Consider the following 14,913-nt stretch of genomic DNA (forward strand, 5'->3'; position numbering starts at 1 on the left):
CCAGGCACTGCATTACACAGAGCTCATCTCTGGCTCAGTTCAGGGTGGACACAGATAGTACAGAGAATCTTTCCTGGCCTGACTCCTCCTGCAGGACTCATACTCTCTTGAGCAGTATGTGACTACCAGCTCTTGGTAGTGTTGCCCTTGAGACGAAATGTGGGGATTGTGTGTTCTGGTTTCTGCTTGGTGTTAAATGGGCTTTTTATTTTTCTTCACTTCAGTTACCTCACACCAATATGGAGACTTCTCTTACTCCTACTTTCTTTCTGTTCCAGGACTTTCTTTTCTCCTGGACAACTGCCATATTCCTGCTAGAATGGTAGAAAGAGCATGATTCATATTTATGAATTCAGGGGGGGAAATTAGCAGCCACTAATGAATGAGTGCAGCATGGGAATGTGCCACAAATTAACAGCCAGGGAAACAACCTAAAGGCACTAAGTGTATTCAATGACAGGAAATAAAGCAGTTAGTGAGGAGCATGTTAATTGCTAGCTAATCACATAATCAGTGTTGCAGTTGGTTGGGTTTTGTCTTTTGTACACCCAGTTTTCAGATGCTGGTGCTGTAGATACTGAAAGAAGGTTTTAGGGTCTGCAGCCTTCTTCCGGCTCTATTTTACATAGATTTGCTAGTCTCTGGATTGACTGAATTTCATCTCATGCCAATTTAAACATCAGTGTCAGAGAACCCTCCATAGTCCAAGACTTACCTGGAGACCAGCTAAGAAAAGATTTTGACACTACAGAGCATCCTGCAACAAGAAGCTACACTAGCACCTGTTTCTTTAAAGAGTGTGTGCTTATACCACACATTTAAAATGCCTACAGATGATCTAATAAATGATCAGTTTCCCCTCAGATGGTGTAGGTTTAAAGACATTCCCTTCAGGTCTTTGGGGACCACAAGTGAGCACTGGGCAGTACCATGCAGAAGCACTTCCCTTCGCTGTTGCTCCTAGGGGCAGCCCAGAGGTTCAGAAGAATATACTCATTTGAAGAACATTGGGAAAAATGTTCCAGAATGAAGTTGACCTTTTGTTTTAAGGGTACCTTTTTAAAAATGGCTGTTTGGTGACTCATCTGCAGGTTACTGGGAAGTTACAGGTCTTTGGAGGACAAGGAGGGGCCGTGTTAGGAGGAAGAGGTATTTTGCAGAATGTGGTGCGTTGTAAAGTGTTAACACATTTATTATGTATGTCTGTGTGTGGGCAGAGAACTTCACACACCCTACCAGAATTTACTGTACAGATGCCATTTCCATATTGTATCTCTGTAAGTGTTATGAATCAGCCAATATGTGACATTAATTATCTCCATTTAGCATTGTGCAAACTGACATAATGATCAATTATGGAGTAACACATCAGCAACTGTTTACTGAAGCACAGAAGTAATCCCCCAGTTTTCTGAAATATTCTGGAAGTACCCTGGGCATGCTTTATCTACCCAAATCCCATTTTTTGCCCAAAAGTAACATTCTTCCACAGTTGAGAGGTGCAGCATGTAGTGCTCAACATCTGCTTCAGCAGCAATGCTACTTGCAGGTGGGACTCTTCTCCCACCACCACGTGGGAGCTTCTTTGCTAGTTCACCTTGTTTTGGAAATGTTTCTCTATGAAGTTCTAGGAAATTGTTTCATGGCTTCGAATTCCTTTTTGAAGAAATTCTTTGAATTCCAATTTCTCCCCTCCTTTGTTCATCCATAACTGGAAACACAAGGTATTTGTCTTCAGTTCAGTGACATATGACCATTTTCAGGAACTGTTTGAAAAAATGATGAAAGAATGCAGGGTGTTTGGTCTAAGAAAAAGAGAAGGGAGAACAGGCAGGACAAAACACCTTCCACAATGAAAATTCTCTGGAGATAGTGGAAATCCAGACATTCCCCATGCCCACTGAAAACAGGGCAAGAAAAATCAGGTTAATTTTATGAAAAAAATTATCTAGGATAAATATTAGACAAAAAATTCCTAATTTTACAAAGAGATGAGTCTTGAGACCACATGGGAAGGTTTGAATGTTCCTTTCCTGAAGTTCAGAAGAAGAGCTTAGGCAAACCTTGGCCACAAAAGGATGACATTGTCAGTGGACACACTTGAACTAGATGACCTGTGATTTTAGCATTCAGGCCTAAAGGACTGTCCTGTCCTAGCAGACTGACACAGTTACAGAGCTGGAAGAAGCCCTGTATGGTGACAGCCACCCATTCTGTCCCTCAGAGTCTCCTTAGGCAGAAATGGATCTGATGTGCAGAGCAAAGGAGTCCCAGAGCAGCTTTCGAGAAGAGCTCCCAAGGAATGTCTTTTCTCCCATTTCCAGTCTCTCTAGTTCCGTAACTGAGGTCTCCCTCGGTCTTTATGCAGGATTCAGTACAAACAGGCCTTTGAACATCTCTGAAACAGAAATATTAAAACATGATCCTTTCCTACCTTGAGAAACAAGCATGTCCCAAACACTCTTACCTCAAAAGTAGAAGAGACAGGCTGTGGAAGTATTCAGTCTGGAAATTAATCTTTTGAGCAGGAGCTGAGTCTGAATAGATGGCATACATATTTGTGTTTGCTTGTTTTGAGTTACTTGACACTGTTTTCCTCTTCAGCTAAATAAAATTTTATAACGATTTTTTTTGAAAAGTCCAGACTGAACTGACAAAGCACATTTGTCAAATTTACTACTGGAGTAAGTGGCACCAGTGCTGAGTTTTAGTGAGTGTAGCTTCTTACAGTAGTAGCTGACTTGGCCTAATTCAATTGGAAGCTGGACAAATACCTCCTTTGAACCAAATCCACCTTAATCAAAGCTTATATAAATCTCTTAATGTCAATAATCCTGTGCCTGCTAAACCCAGTAGTTATTTTGGTTGTATTTGGTAAAATAAAATTTTCTGTACTCAAAACCAGTGATTCTGTCTGTTGCCACATCATTGTATATTGACACAATCTATTTTACAGCAATCTATATGTGTGTAAATACATCCCCACACAAACATGCAATGTACCAATGTGTACAGGTTCATACAGAGCACAGATGTGTTCTGCACACAAGCCATGTCACACCATGGTTCTGTAAGCAACAGAGGTCACTACAGAACAGGACATAGCTCCATTTTGGCATCCTCTAAAGTCATCCCTGCAGGCAGTTCCTTATCAAGTTCTTTTGATGTGATATTAGCTGAAAACTGGTCATGTTTCTATGGTGGCAATGGGAGACATATACACAAATAAATATTTATGGGGAATGTCCTCATTTGGGAAACATGAGCACTTGCTCTGGAATGCTGTGGTACCACTGACATCGCTGTGCTACTACTTCACAGCATCAAAATTCTTTCAGTGAACTCTGCATTGGGCTTTGAGCACATGCCTTTGGACACATAATTTCTCTCTCTGATTTTCCTAGCTGTCTTTACCAGTAACACTTTCACAGAGCAGGTGTGCCCTTCTGGGGAATCTAGGGAAAACATAGCTTTATCCCAAATGTTGGTTGTTTGCACACCCATAACTAATAAAGAGTTCAGTATAAATCAGTGTAAAGAGGTGTAAAGAGGTGAGCAGAGGCATGAACCAGTACTTTCCGCTGAAATGCAAAGTATACACAGTGCAAAGGTCATGTAAATTATTTGACCCTCATTTTTTTTTTTCATGTAATGAAATATAAGCTAAATACCTGCCATTCATGCCAACAAAATAAGTTATTAGGACATTAAATGAAATCCACATTCTCTAATCTTTGCACTCGGGCAACAAAAGATGCCTGGCAGCTCAAGAAGATAAAGATTATCTCCATACACCACATTCTTCTCCCTGATCTTTTCCCTTGAACTTTGGCACTTACTTAATCACCGAGGTGGTTTTTTTCAGGAACATGAGCAGCCTTTAGCATGGAAGATATCTGAATAGGGAATCCTACATACAGTAAGTTTCACCTTAAAAAAGAAAAAAAGAAGGAATTTTTTTATAGCTTGTTATCTCTGATCAACATTTGTGCAACCATCTGACTTGTATTTTAACTAGCTAAATAAAAATGCTCTATTAAGAGAGATAAGTATTTTTTCCCTTGCTGACACCAGATGGCAACAGGGTCTGATGACCTCAACTTTCTCAGCAAAATTCAAATATGAATAAGTTCTGGTATGCATCAGAGAACCTGGATACTGAAATATGAGTCCATCTGAGAGAGACATAGGTATCAACATGTAGTAGATCACAGTGGGGTTAAGGCAGCACTTAGAAATCTCCCACTTTCTTTAAAAACATGGTATCACACAAGGAGATGTGTAGCACTTGATAAGCAATAGAAGCAATAGAAGATAGGAGTCTAAGGCTCTGCTCTCAATACCCAAAACCACTAGGAAGCAACTGGAGGCAATAGTTTATTTCCCAAAGTTTGCAATTCTTAGGCCTTACCCAAAAAGTACCAGGTAACTCTAGTTTATGGTTGCCCAGTAGAATCTCTTGGGGTTGCTCAAACTCTTTTAGAACAAGTCCTCAAACACCACAATACTGACCTTGGATTCCCCATAAAGTCCAGGAATAAGAGGTGCCACATCAGAATGATGCTGAGGAGCTGATTGGTACTACAGATATTTATGCCAAATTTGAACCAGAGTAAATTGGTTTGAGTAGAGCCTCTTGAAATGTAAAAAGAAAATTCCTTTTCCTTTGGCTTGATACATTCAACTATCACCTTCAGGTTAGTCAAGCTTACCTCCTTTCTTGTGGACCTGCTGATGAAGAAGTAAGCCTCTTCCACACCCTGGGGCTGCAGATCATTCACAGCCACTACATGGTCTCCATGCCTAAACAAACATCCCAGCTGGCGAGGACCAGTCCACTGTGAAACACTATGGTATGTGGAGGGCAGACAATGAGGAAACATGAAACATACTCAGTCACTGCTAACAGGAGGCAATGGTTGAACAGGATTGCATTTATGGTACTGCTTTTGTTATTTCCCTTGGGAAATAACAGTCACACAACATTCAAGCTTACCATATTCGTCCTGCTGCTTCGGTAAGTTTTAGGTAAGTGTTAATATCAGCCAGAGGTACGAAAATATCCAACTTCTGTAGCTGAGTCTCATCTGTAACTTGACTGTGAGAGAAAATATCAGAGACCACATTATCATAGAATATCTCAAGTAGGAAAGGACCCATAAGGATCATTGTGTCCAACTCCCTGTTCCTTGCAGGCTACCTAAAAACCAAAAGATATGACTAAAAGCATCATCCAGATGCCTCTTGAATGCTGGTAGGCTTTGCATGATCTACCAGTACCTCAGCTGAAACCCACGTGCACATCTGTCTTTGCAATGAAACGGAGGAGACACTTACCTGAGCAGTATTGACAACTGAACCACTGAAAGTGGTAATGAATTTTGCCTTCTCTGGAGTGCTGGCTGTGGGCCGGTGCTGCTTTCTGGGAATTTTGTGTCTCTGTTTGCTTCCAAGTCTCTTGGATGCGCACTGTTGTCCTGGCATTTGGGAGAAGGGAGCCCATCAAGTCTGCACATGAGCTGGCATCTCTCATCCAGCAACTTACTGAAGAGAATGATGATAAAAAATTAACTCGTTTGACCATTCCAGGCACTCTTGCTGTGTTTGAAGCTGGATCCAACAGCCATCAGTAAAACAAAGAATAACAAGTTCTTGTCCAATATCCAGTGGGCAAAATTACAGCTAAGTAAAATAAACAGTCCTTCTAAAAATGGACCATAAATCCCTAAATAAACCTTTTCAGTATGTAAAAACTATTTATTAAGCCTGAAAACATTCCAGCTAACAGCATGCCTTGACAAAGAAACTGAGTACAGATTGTTGGCTTTGGCTGTACTGGGTTCTGCAGGGATGTAATGCTGCCCCCTGGGAGATAGAATAACTCAGACATGCTTGAACTCATTTTAGGTTTATTTGATGAGCCTTATAATGCCTGGAGCTGACTCACCCCCATGCCCCAAACAAGACTGGGGTTAGTAGCAAAAGCTGCTCTTGGCGTATTTTAACTTAGATGGCATAAACTTGTGGGTTTTTTTATAGTAATTCCCTCTGGTGGCTCTGAAAGACATAGATGAGCTTGAATAAATCTGTTGGAATAAACTGGTTTGTATGTCTACATTTCCAGTTGGCTCCACGATGTGGCATCAGACCCGACTGTGTGTAGGTGGCAGAGCATAGCAAACAGCTACTGACCAGTCCTCTGGCTCAGGAGGGATGACTTTACTGTGTAGGCACATTTCAGTATTCAGTGCTATAATGTGGCAGTTGTAAAGTTTCCTCGTGGCATTATAACTGTGACATAAAGTTCAGGTCTTCCTTTGTGATGTGCCAAACAAACACTGTACCTTCAAAATGCACAGCATCAGACCCATTCTTTGCAAGGGGAAATGGAAGGGTAGAGATGACCCACTCCAGTTCACACAACTCCTTACTGGAAAAGCTGGGAGCTAATGCACCATCTCTACGTTTCTCTTTTAACCACTAGATAATGCTGCCTGCCTTGGAGAGTATCTGTCTGAAAGGTTGTTGGAGCTTGGCTGCAGTATCTCAGTAAAGTGGTGGGCTGTTTTGTCATGAAAACCTAGAAAAAGTAAGAGTCAACAAAAAGTGCTGCATCCTATAGTCAGAGCCTGTGTAAACGCATGAGTCTGCAATGAGAGCTTAAATTTCATGTTGATGAATTTGACTTTGACTCTAGTATACCCATGAGTTCTGAACTTTCTGAACCAAGACCAAACAAGGACTCATTCAAACAAGATGCAGCCTCTACATCTTATTAACTAAATACCACAGATGTCAGCCCTATCTGTACTACTATGTCACTTTTAATTTGCAAAACCTTAATGAAGTTGTTACTTACAGTGATTTCATTGGCATATAAATGTCCTCCTTTACTGGGTTGTTTTGCACTGGCTTCTCTTGCACAAGGCCATCAGACCCAGCTGCAGGATCAGGCTTTGATACTTCAGTAGTGCACTGTCAGAAACACATAGCAACACAAGACATTAATAAAACTGCTCTGCCTACAGGAAAAAAAATATTAATTTCCTGATTTTGTTCAGTGCTTGTGCTGTTTAGACACATTGGCTAATATAGCTTGGCTTTCCCCAGGTAAGTCAATTCCCAGAAATTGAGAGCTAAAAATGTGGTTGAAACTTATACGTTAGCACTGTCTGGTATTGACACCCTCAGACTGGGACATGATCAGTTATATTCTAAAGTACTACCACAAAAAAAATTGGTTATGTTTTAATTTAAGCAGGCTGAAAAAAAATAGAGGCTTGTAGTTTGGGTGTGCTTAACTTAGAGCACTTAGATTATATGACAAAATCATATTGTTAATGTCCTTCAGTCAGATGTACAGTCTTAGGAGAGACTCTGTGACTTCTGCAGAAAACTGGCCACTCAACTTCTCACCACGAACTACATGGGAAGCCTAGAGAAATTAGCCTCTCAAAATTGGGTGTTAGAATTTGTTTAATATTACCAGTATGATTTCTCCTGCTCCCTTGTTTCACAGTGAAATGTAGATACCAAAATGTTTGCAGCATTTTAAAAGTACTGCTTTGTTTTATGCAGCTTACTGATGCTTCAACAGAATTACATTTTAAATATGCAAAACTAATGTACTGTTACATTCTCTAAATGAAGTTTTCACTTTCAGAAAAAAACCCACTCCACCCTGTTATACAACAGGCAAAAGCCGTTTACAATGAAACAGTCAATTTGGGGAATTTCAACAAAATCAGCAATGTTTTTGTCAAAATGCCACTTTCTACCGGAAAGATCCTTTGAATGAGTCTAGTGCATTTTTTTCTTGTATAAATGAAAGCTCCATTACCTATTGCTTTATCTACTTATTCCTTTTGCAAGGTACAAGTGGTTCCTCCTACCAGTTGCTCTTTGGCTCATTAAATGCCTCCTGTGTCCTTGGAGCTGTTAACAAACCAGCAGAACTCACAACTGATAAATTACCTTTGCTAGAATATTGCTGGGAGTTTGGTAATAATCTTCTTCGTCCTTTTGGATGTTTTCATCTGTATCTGATGGCAGCAGATTTTCCTCACTTCTCCCCAGCATTTTATCCTGCTAAAAGAATGGCTTTGTGTTTAACAGGTTCAGTTATACAGATTATCAGGTGTTTTTCCATTTGCACAGAGAAGTAATAGAATCAGCAAATATCCTCAGAAACCATGGGAAGACACGTTTCTCCTTGAAGTGAGCTATCCACAGAGACAGCCTATTTTAGAAACAAGGTTTCTATATTTGTACTCCTTCCTGTATTTTTGAAATTCAATGCACACAGACAAAACTGGTCGCTGGTATTAGTACTTCTCATAGATGGATTCGTGGTAAGCAGGCAGGTGCAACTGACTGCATGATCACAACCTGTTATTCTGCTTAAAAATCAAGTGGGCTAAACACTTCATGTATGGATCTGCATGAATTTAAGGTCACTTCTGTAAAAAGATTTTCTATTTGTGTTCAGTTCTAAAGCCCTTACATGAGGAAAAAATCAATATGAAACCTAGGAGTGGATTGGGATATATTTGTCCTTTTTAAGCAGCTTTGAACTGCTATCAAATAAAGAATTAATTTGGAACTTCCCTGACTAATGAGAAGTCTATTATCTCATCATATCATATGATAATCTCATATTATCTCTATAATGTCATATCATCTCATACTGGAAGATAACCCAAAGGACTGGAGATCTGACACTGAACCCTTTGCATCCTGTGTGAGACTCTGGCTTCATAATTACCTGAAACATTAAGTTTGAGGCAATTTGGTAAATCAAGGAGAAATGAATCCCTCCACCAAGTTTACCTTTCTAAGTCACAAAGATAAATTATTTATTTTTATGTGTCCTTGTTGACTCCACTGTAGTGAAGAGTATGATAATTAGTATTTAGCTGCCTCCCAATGCAATTCTCCATGCCATGTTTGGGATGCAACCGTTCTTTATCTCAGCGCTTACATCCTTGGTTTCCATGGTGATCATTTTAATAATTGCTAAATATGCCACGTATATATTACTGTTTTCAAGGTAAAGTAAATTAAACTAATTACTTTCTTACATGTAAAGAGAAGAAACTGGCATTGAATATAAATTAAGGATGATTAATGTATCTTTTTTCCTCATCGGTATAAATGACATTAAAAGCAACTCATGCAGTAGGAGTCAGAACAAACCTGCAAATGGTCCTTCAAGAAGTGCATAACAAAACCACAGCAGACACAAGACTGGCTGTGTGGTCATGAGCTAAAGTCATAAACAAGTTTTCCAGTGACTCTTCAGGAAGCTTGGATCCACCAAACAGGTAAACATTTGGGGACAAGGGAGAAGAGGAGGTGATTTCCTAGGAAATCTCAAAGCACAGACAGCACTCATCAGCTTTCCAAACTCAGCTTTCAGTCACTGACATCTATTTCCAGCTGCAGAGTGTTTCTCCTTGGCATCATCACAGATTATAGGGACAGTGGGAAGGGGAAGGTTATGCTGCAGAAGTCCTGCATTTTCCTAAAGCTGTTTGTCAACATCTCCATTCCTCCAGGGGCCTTACCACCAGAGAAGTGCAGTCAACCTCAGCGTACAGTTTTTCTCAATGGGACAGCTAAACAGGTTATTTAAGTGTCTGTTGATCCATAATATGGATTTACATTAGAGAAAGTAGACTCTGGAGAAAATTGGCTGTAGCACAAGGTGGAAATGATACCTGCAGAACAACTGAGTAATTGTTACTTAATGAGCTCCTTAGGGAAAGTTGTTGCCCTTAGACAGAGGAACCTCTCTCAAAACATCAGGTGTGTGCAACAGATCCCAACAAGGATGCCTAGGTGCCTGCAATACAGTAACACACAGTACAGGCTGATGCAATTCAGGGCTCCTTATTTTGATGGACTTCAGATTTTGAAAGCTGTGTATAAAAATAGCTGGTACAGAATTGCTGAGTCAGATGTGGTTTGGTAGCTCCAAAATGTCTTGTCTCCAGACCTTTCCAGGGTCTCTGCCAGCATGACTAGACTCACTGACATGGAGAGGTCTGTTTGCATGAGTAAAAGCTACAGAACAGAGTCTTCAAGGTCTGGGCCTGGATGAGGGAAGCACCAATAAAAAGCAAAATGCATCAGATGCTTGAAATGGGTACTCATACTTCTAAAAGAAAGTAAATACAAGGGGTTAATCAGGAAGTCAGTTGTCTAGATGTCACTGAGCAGAGAATAGGTCCAGAGACGTTAGCAGATGTTAAACCTATGAGACGAGTGAAACATTTTTATAGAATGAACAAATATTTTTGTTTCTTGTTCTCTGTGCAGCAAGGTTATTTATTTTCACACATGCTGAAACAGAAATACGAGCTTCCTGCTATTCCCTCTGCTTCAGGCTAAAAAGATGAAATCCAAATTCCTTATCTTTTAACCCTCATGGTCAGTCTGTCCTAGTCTGAACAGCTGCATAAAAAACATGATCTCTGAGGCATTGTAAGTATGGGAAGAATGAATGAATAAGACAGAAAAGACATGCATAAGAAAGAGACAGAAAGAGACCATTGGTATGCACCAGAGTAGGGCTAGTTAAAATCAGACCAAGGGTTAATTCAATGCTTTTCAGAGCTCAGACTCACAACTGAATTATTGCAGCTTTACAAAGTACTGTGCATCAGCTGAGCTATGCTGACTGCCATGGCATTGCAATGTAGTTTCAACTATTTTCACTACCTTCCACTAAATTTAGCTGTATTATCTCATACTTGTTGTCAGCCTGTCTACAAGGATGGTGATTGCAGCACATGATTTACCACCCTGTTAGCTATGATAGCAGAACAGATTCTTTGCCCTGTATCTCAGCCACTCCAGATCATAGTCAAGTGCACAAACTGTTAATAAAGGTGGGTTTCAAACTGCATACTGGTGTGGGAGAGCCTTGGTTATGTCTTCTGTCCTCTTGACTCTGCTGCAAAGGCAGTAATCCAGGGCAGAGGAAAATCACTGCAGGTGCTTGTGCAGAGAACACAGGTCAGAATATTCAGCCAATAACGTGATAACATTCATAATTTTATCTTTGCCCATCATTCCTACTACATGTGGAAGTGAAATTACTTGAAGTCATATTTACACTGACAGATCAGTTCTGAGGTGTGCCTCAATTTAACTAGCCCTTGTTCTGTAGTTCAGTTACGTTGCTCAGTTGCTACTGACAGAGGCTGAAGAAATAAACCATTTAGGGACAACTGTAGCACAGCTGAGAAATGTGATGAGAGGGGCAAATCCTCAGCCTGTGCAACTTGAGTTTTCTTCATCAAGTTTTCGAGAGTTGCAACAAGCTGCAATTCCTTCACAGAAACTCCAAAAAGCAAAACAAACACAGGGTACTTAAGCAAGTTCTTAGCAGATTATTTTCAGTGCTAAACAAGAAAATAGAATAAATATTTAGGAAATGTTCATAGTGTAAACCAATTCAGTGTGCTGGGAAAGTAGGTGGATAATCTATAGCCACAGACACCCAGGTGAGAAAAGCTAATAGTCACTTCTGCAGACTGAACAAGCCAAGAGCTCTTTGATTAGTTCTGCTCACCAGGCTTGGAAAAACTCCTCTTGGTGAGTCACACTGAGCCTCATGAGGACCAGGATCTGAGTAAGGCCTGTTCTTGTCTTCAGAGGAACCATTCTCCTGTATACAAAAGAAAAAATGTTGACTCATTATAAAGATATAAAGAGGTGCTTCACCTCCATTCATGTTCCTCTACCTGGGCCACTTGCACACAGCTTTGTCACTACAGAAACCCAACAATTCCTTGGCTGGTATTTCACCCTGTTACCAGAGGATAGGGACTGCGATTGCTTTGGGACAGCAGTAATGCTTTCCTTCCTTTCCATTTAAATATTCAGGGGAAAATCTGTAAGGCACAGAGGAACTGGACCTGAACTCCTCTCTTTGCTTTACAGCCTGAAGAGAGAGAGACAAAGAAGTGAACAATCACAAAACAGGAGGAATGTGGCTAGCAGCTGCCAAAACAATCATCACATGCCTTTGCCAAGGCATGTCAAAGCAAATCTTCAGGGGCTTACTTCATGCCACTAATCTTTGCCAGTCAGTTGAGACAACTAATTTCTCATTGCCTTTACTGACACGCAGACTTTCCTCAAAAGTATTTCCTTAGTGGGGACTCTCTGATGTTATCATCCAAGTCCTACTCTGGAACCCACCAGAGAGCAGAACAGACCACCCAGGTACCCACTGCAGAAGCTCTGAAGAATGTTTGATGGAAAAAAGCAACTCTACAGATCAAATTTCACAGCCAGCCCTAGGCACAGACCCATAATGAAGAATGGCTAATCTGCTTACCTTTTGGTAGCTTTGACTTTCTGGGAAACTGGTCATATCTGTAGAATTCCACAATAGTGGGAAGGAGGAGGGCCGGCTTCTGACTGCTGGATTTGGAAGATCTTGGCTCTAGGAATAAGATAACAGCACTCTTAAGAAGACAGGTACCTGATGGGCATGGGCTACAATGTACTAGTACAAATTTTACTTTTAATGGTGCAGAGAGGTTGTCTTCCTGGCATTTTTTCAGGCAGACATAAATTTGCCTGCTTGCACTTTGAGCTGACTGGAAGCTGCAGGGATGTAAGTAGTTTAATGCTGAGTCTGACCTGGTAGGTCTGGCTGGCTCACAAAGTGCAGAAACTTGGGCCTGAGCTTGAACAGAGCTTCCAGCTGGTCCATGACATTGACAGACTAGATGTGGCTTGGTTTGTAAAACAAGATGTAAATATAACCAAAATGCACACGGTAAGGATAACACAAGTTTTCATTCCGGTGTATCAAAGGTGCAGTTCACTGCAGCATAATATCAATCATCCCTGAATTTCCATATGGCTGACACTTCAAAGAGATTCCTTCAATGTAAAATCAATCCCAGCTCAGACAGACACTGCAGTGCCTGTTTAATGTATAAAGCCAGGGTACAGGATTTATATGGAAATTGAATTTCTTAATATCCAAGACCAGAGCCAACTTGCAAGGCAAAAATCAGGAAAATTCCTTCACACAGTTTTCTAATGAAAATAGAAATGCCTTTTTTTTTTTCTAAAAACAAGTACAGTAACATGTCACCTGAGGGCAGCATCCACCTCTTTTGTCCTCCCTGCAGACCGAAGATATCAGAGTGACCCAGTCCTCTGTTTCCTGCCTGTAGGTTGGAACAACAGAAATGAAAACTTACTGACAGGTAACACACAAGGAAAACCCATTTGCCTACCCACTTCTTCCCATGGGGCCCAAAATAATGCTTCCAGAGATCTGTGGGCAAAATCTGCACCTTCCTTTCAAGAGAGAGTGCTCAGGTGGTCATAACCAGATGGCAAAGTTTGAGCTCAGGTGTGCAGGGGGGCTGTGTAGGAGTGTGCAAGCAACACAAGAGGTGGGATGGTCCTTCCTGCTTTGTCTTCTGTGTGCTCCGCTGAGTCCTGCCATAAAGACAGCTAACAAGGCTTGGGAATGCGTTTAGGTGAGCAGGATGAGAAACATGCCATGAAAGGACCCTGGAAGCCCTGTTTCATGCTTGCAGTGGATTTAGCTGGATTAATTCTGGAATGCTTCCCACTGAGCATGAGAGCAGGGAGAGCAGCGCCCCGGGGTGAGGCGTTGGGTGGCACGCTCAAGTAACACTCAGGTATGTGTTATTCTTCTGTGCTTATCAGGATTTCACACATCAGCTGCTCTCCTGCATAAAGGCAAAAATCCCCTGACATGCTCGTGACTGGGAAACTGAAGAGGAGATGCTGGGAACCAGCTGCATAGGAGCACTGTGACAAACATCCTTCCTCACCTGACTGAGCTTTGGCTGATCACCTCTACAGGAGCAATTTCTGACCCTGCTCAGGACTGAATTGCAGCTCAGGAAAGCAGGGACCACACCACCCTGCTGAAGTAAAGGCTCCAGTCAGTACTTCTGGGATATATTTTTCCCTTCGGTCTTCTTCCCTTGATTAATAACCTACTTTTCAGGCAATATTATTTCCTGTGATTTATCCATAAGGAACAGAAGCTTTTCTAACTCCCAGGAGCTGCTGGATGAGAAGACAAAGGTCGCTGCTCACCTGGGAAGGTTAGCTCACCTGTCTGAACAAGCAAAAAGTTAACCCAGCCATGGGGAAAATAATGACATAAAAAAGAGCTGGTTTCTATTGGATCAACCAGCTGAATTGTTTCATCCCAGGGCTGTACCATCTGAGATACAGGAAGGCAAGAGAGTGGCTATGAAGGAGCAGGACTTTGCTTTGGGGCAGCAGCTTAGTGTTCCATTAGCTTAACTGTATTGTCATACTGCATTTGCACATCTTGCTATGCCTACCTGCTGTTCCCAATGAGGTAGTAACATCTGTTTCCAGTACTGATGGACATCACCTGCTCAGGAAGGCATTTGAACATCTTCCTCACCATTTCCATGATTTCAGAATTGCTTATGCCAACTTCAATACTTATGATTCTGTCAAGACAACCATATGAAACATCCTACATAACTATACATACTTATATACAAATACACACACATACATGTGTGTATGTGCTTATTTTACTCTAAGCACAGCATAATATGATGAGATCTGCAGGGGAAAAGGTAAACATTTTCCCACAGAAAATAAATAAGCACACACATCCAAGACAGATGGTCCTTCAATAAAGAAAACTTCCAGGCAAAAAAAATAAAATCAACTTTTGTAAAGACTCATGCCCAGTTCTGGATCCCCATTTCTAGAAAAAAAAAAGGGGCTGTTGGTCTAATACAGAATCTTGAACAGAAATGATAGTAAGAAAAATTTCTTGCAGAGGTTTTTTTCTGAGCATTGTAAAACAATACATTTGATTTGAAACTAATTGTATATTAATAATGTTTTAATGGAGGG

General features: G+C 40.9%; 1 protein-coding gene across 1 annotated transcript in view; it reads right to left on the reverse strand.

The window, feature by feature from the left end:
* Positions 1-3,861: 3,861 nt before the first annotated feature.
* PLEKHS1 (pleckstrin homology domain containing, family S member 1) overlaps positions 3,862-14,913 on the reverse strand; it is a 13,537-nt gene continuing 2,485 nt past the window's right edge. The window contains exons 4-13 of the mRNA XM_009080307.1: positions 14,361-14,495; positions 13,121-13,196; positions 12,350-12,457; positions 11,579-11,674; positions 7,975-8,088; positions 6,860-6,975; positions 5,338-5,544; positions 4,997-5,098; positions 4,713-4,848; positions 3,862-3,930 (exon numbers count right to left, since the gene is read on the reverse strand). Of these exons, the coding sequence (XP_009078555.1) occupies positions 3,862-3,930; positions 4,713-4,848; positions 4,997-5,098; positions 5,338-5,544; positions 6,860-6,975; positions 7,975-8,088; positions 11,579-11,674; positions 12,350-12,457; positions 13,121-13,196; positions 14,361-14,495 (1,159 nt within the window). The remainder of the gene's footprint in view (positions 3,931-4,712; positions 4,849-4,996; positions 5,099-5,337; positions 5,545-6,859; positions 6,976-7,974; positions 8,089-11,578; positions 11,675-12,349; positions 12,458-13,120; positions 13,197-14,360; positions 14,496-14,913) is intronic.

Source organism: Acanthisitta chloris, unplaced genomic scaffold (assembly GCF_000695815.1).
Source record: "Acanthisitta chloris isolate BGI_N310 unplaced genomic scaffold, ASM69581v1 scaffold20468, whole genome shotgun sequence".
In the NCBI taxonomy this organism is placed as follows: domain Eukaryota; kingdom Metazoa; phylum Chordata; class Aves; order Passeriformes; family Acanthisittidae; genus Acanthisitta; species Acanthisitta chloris.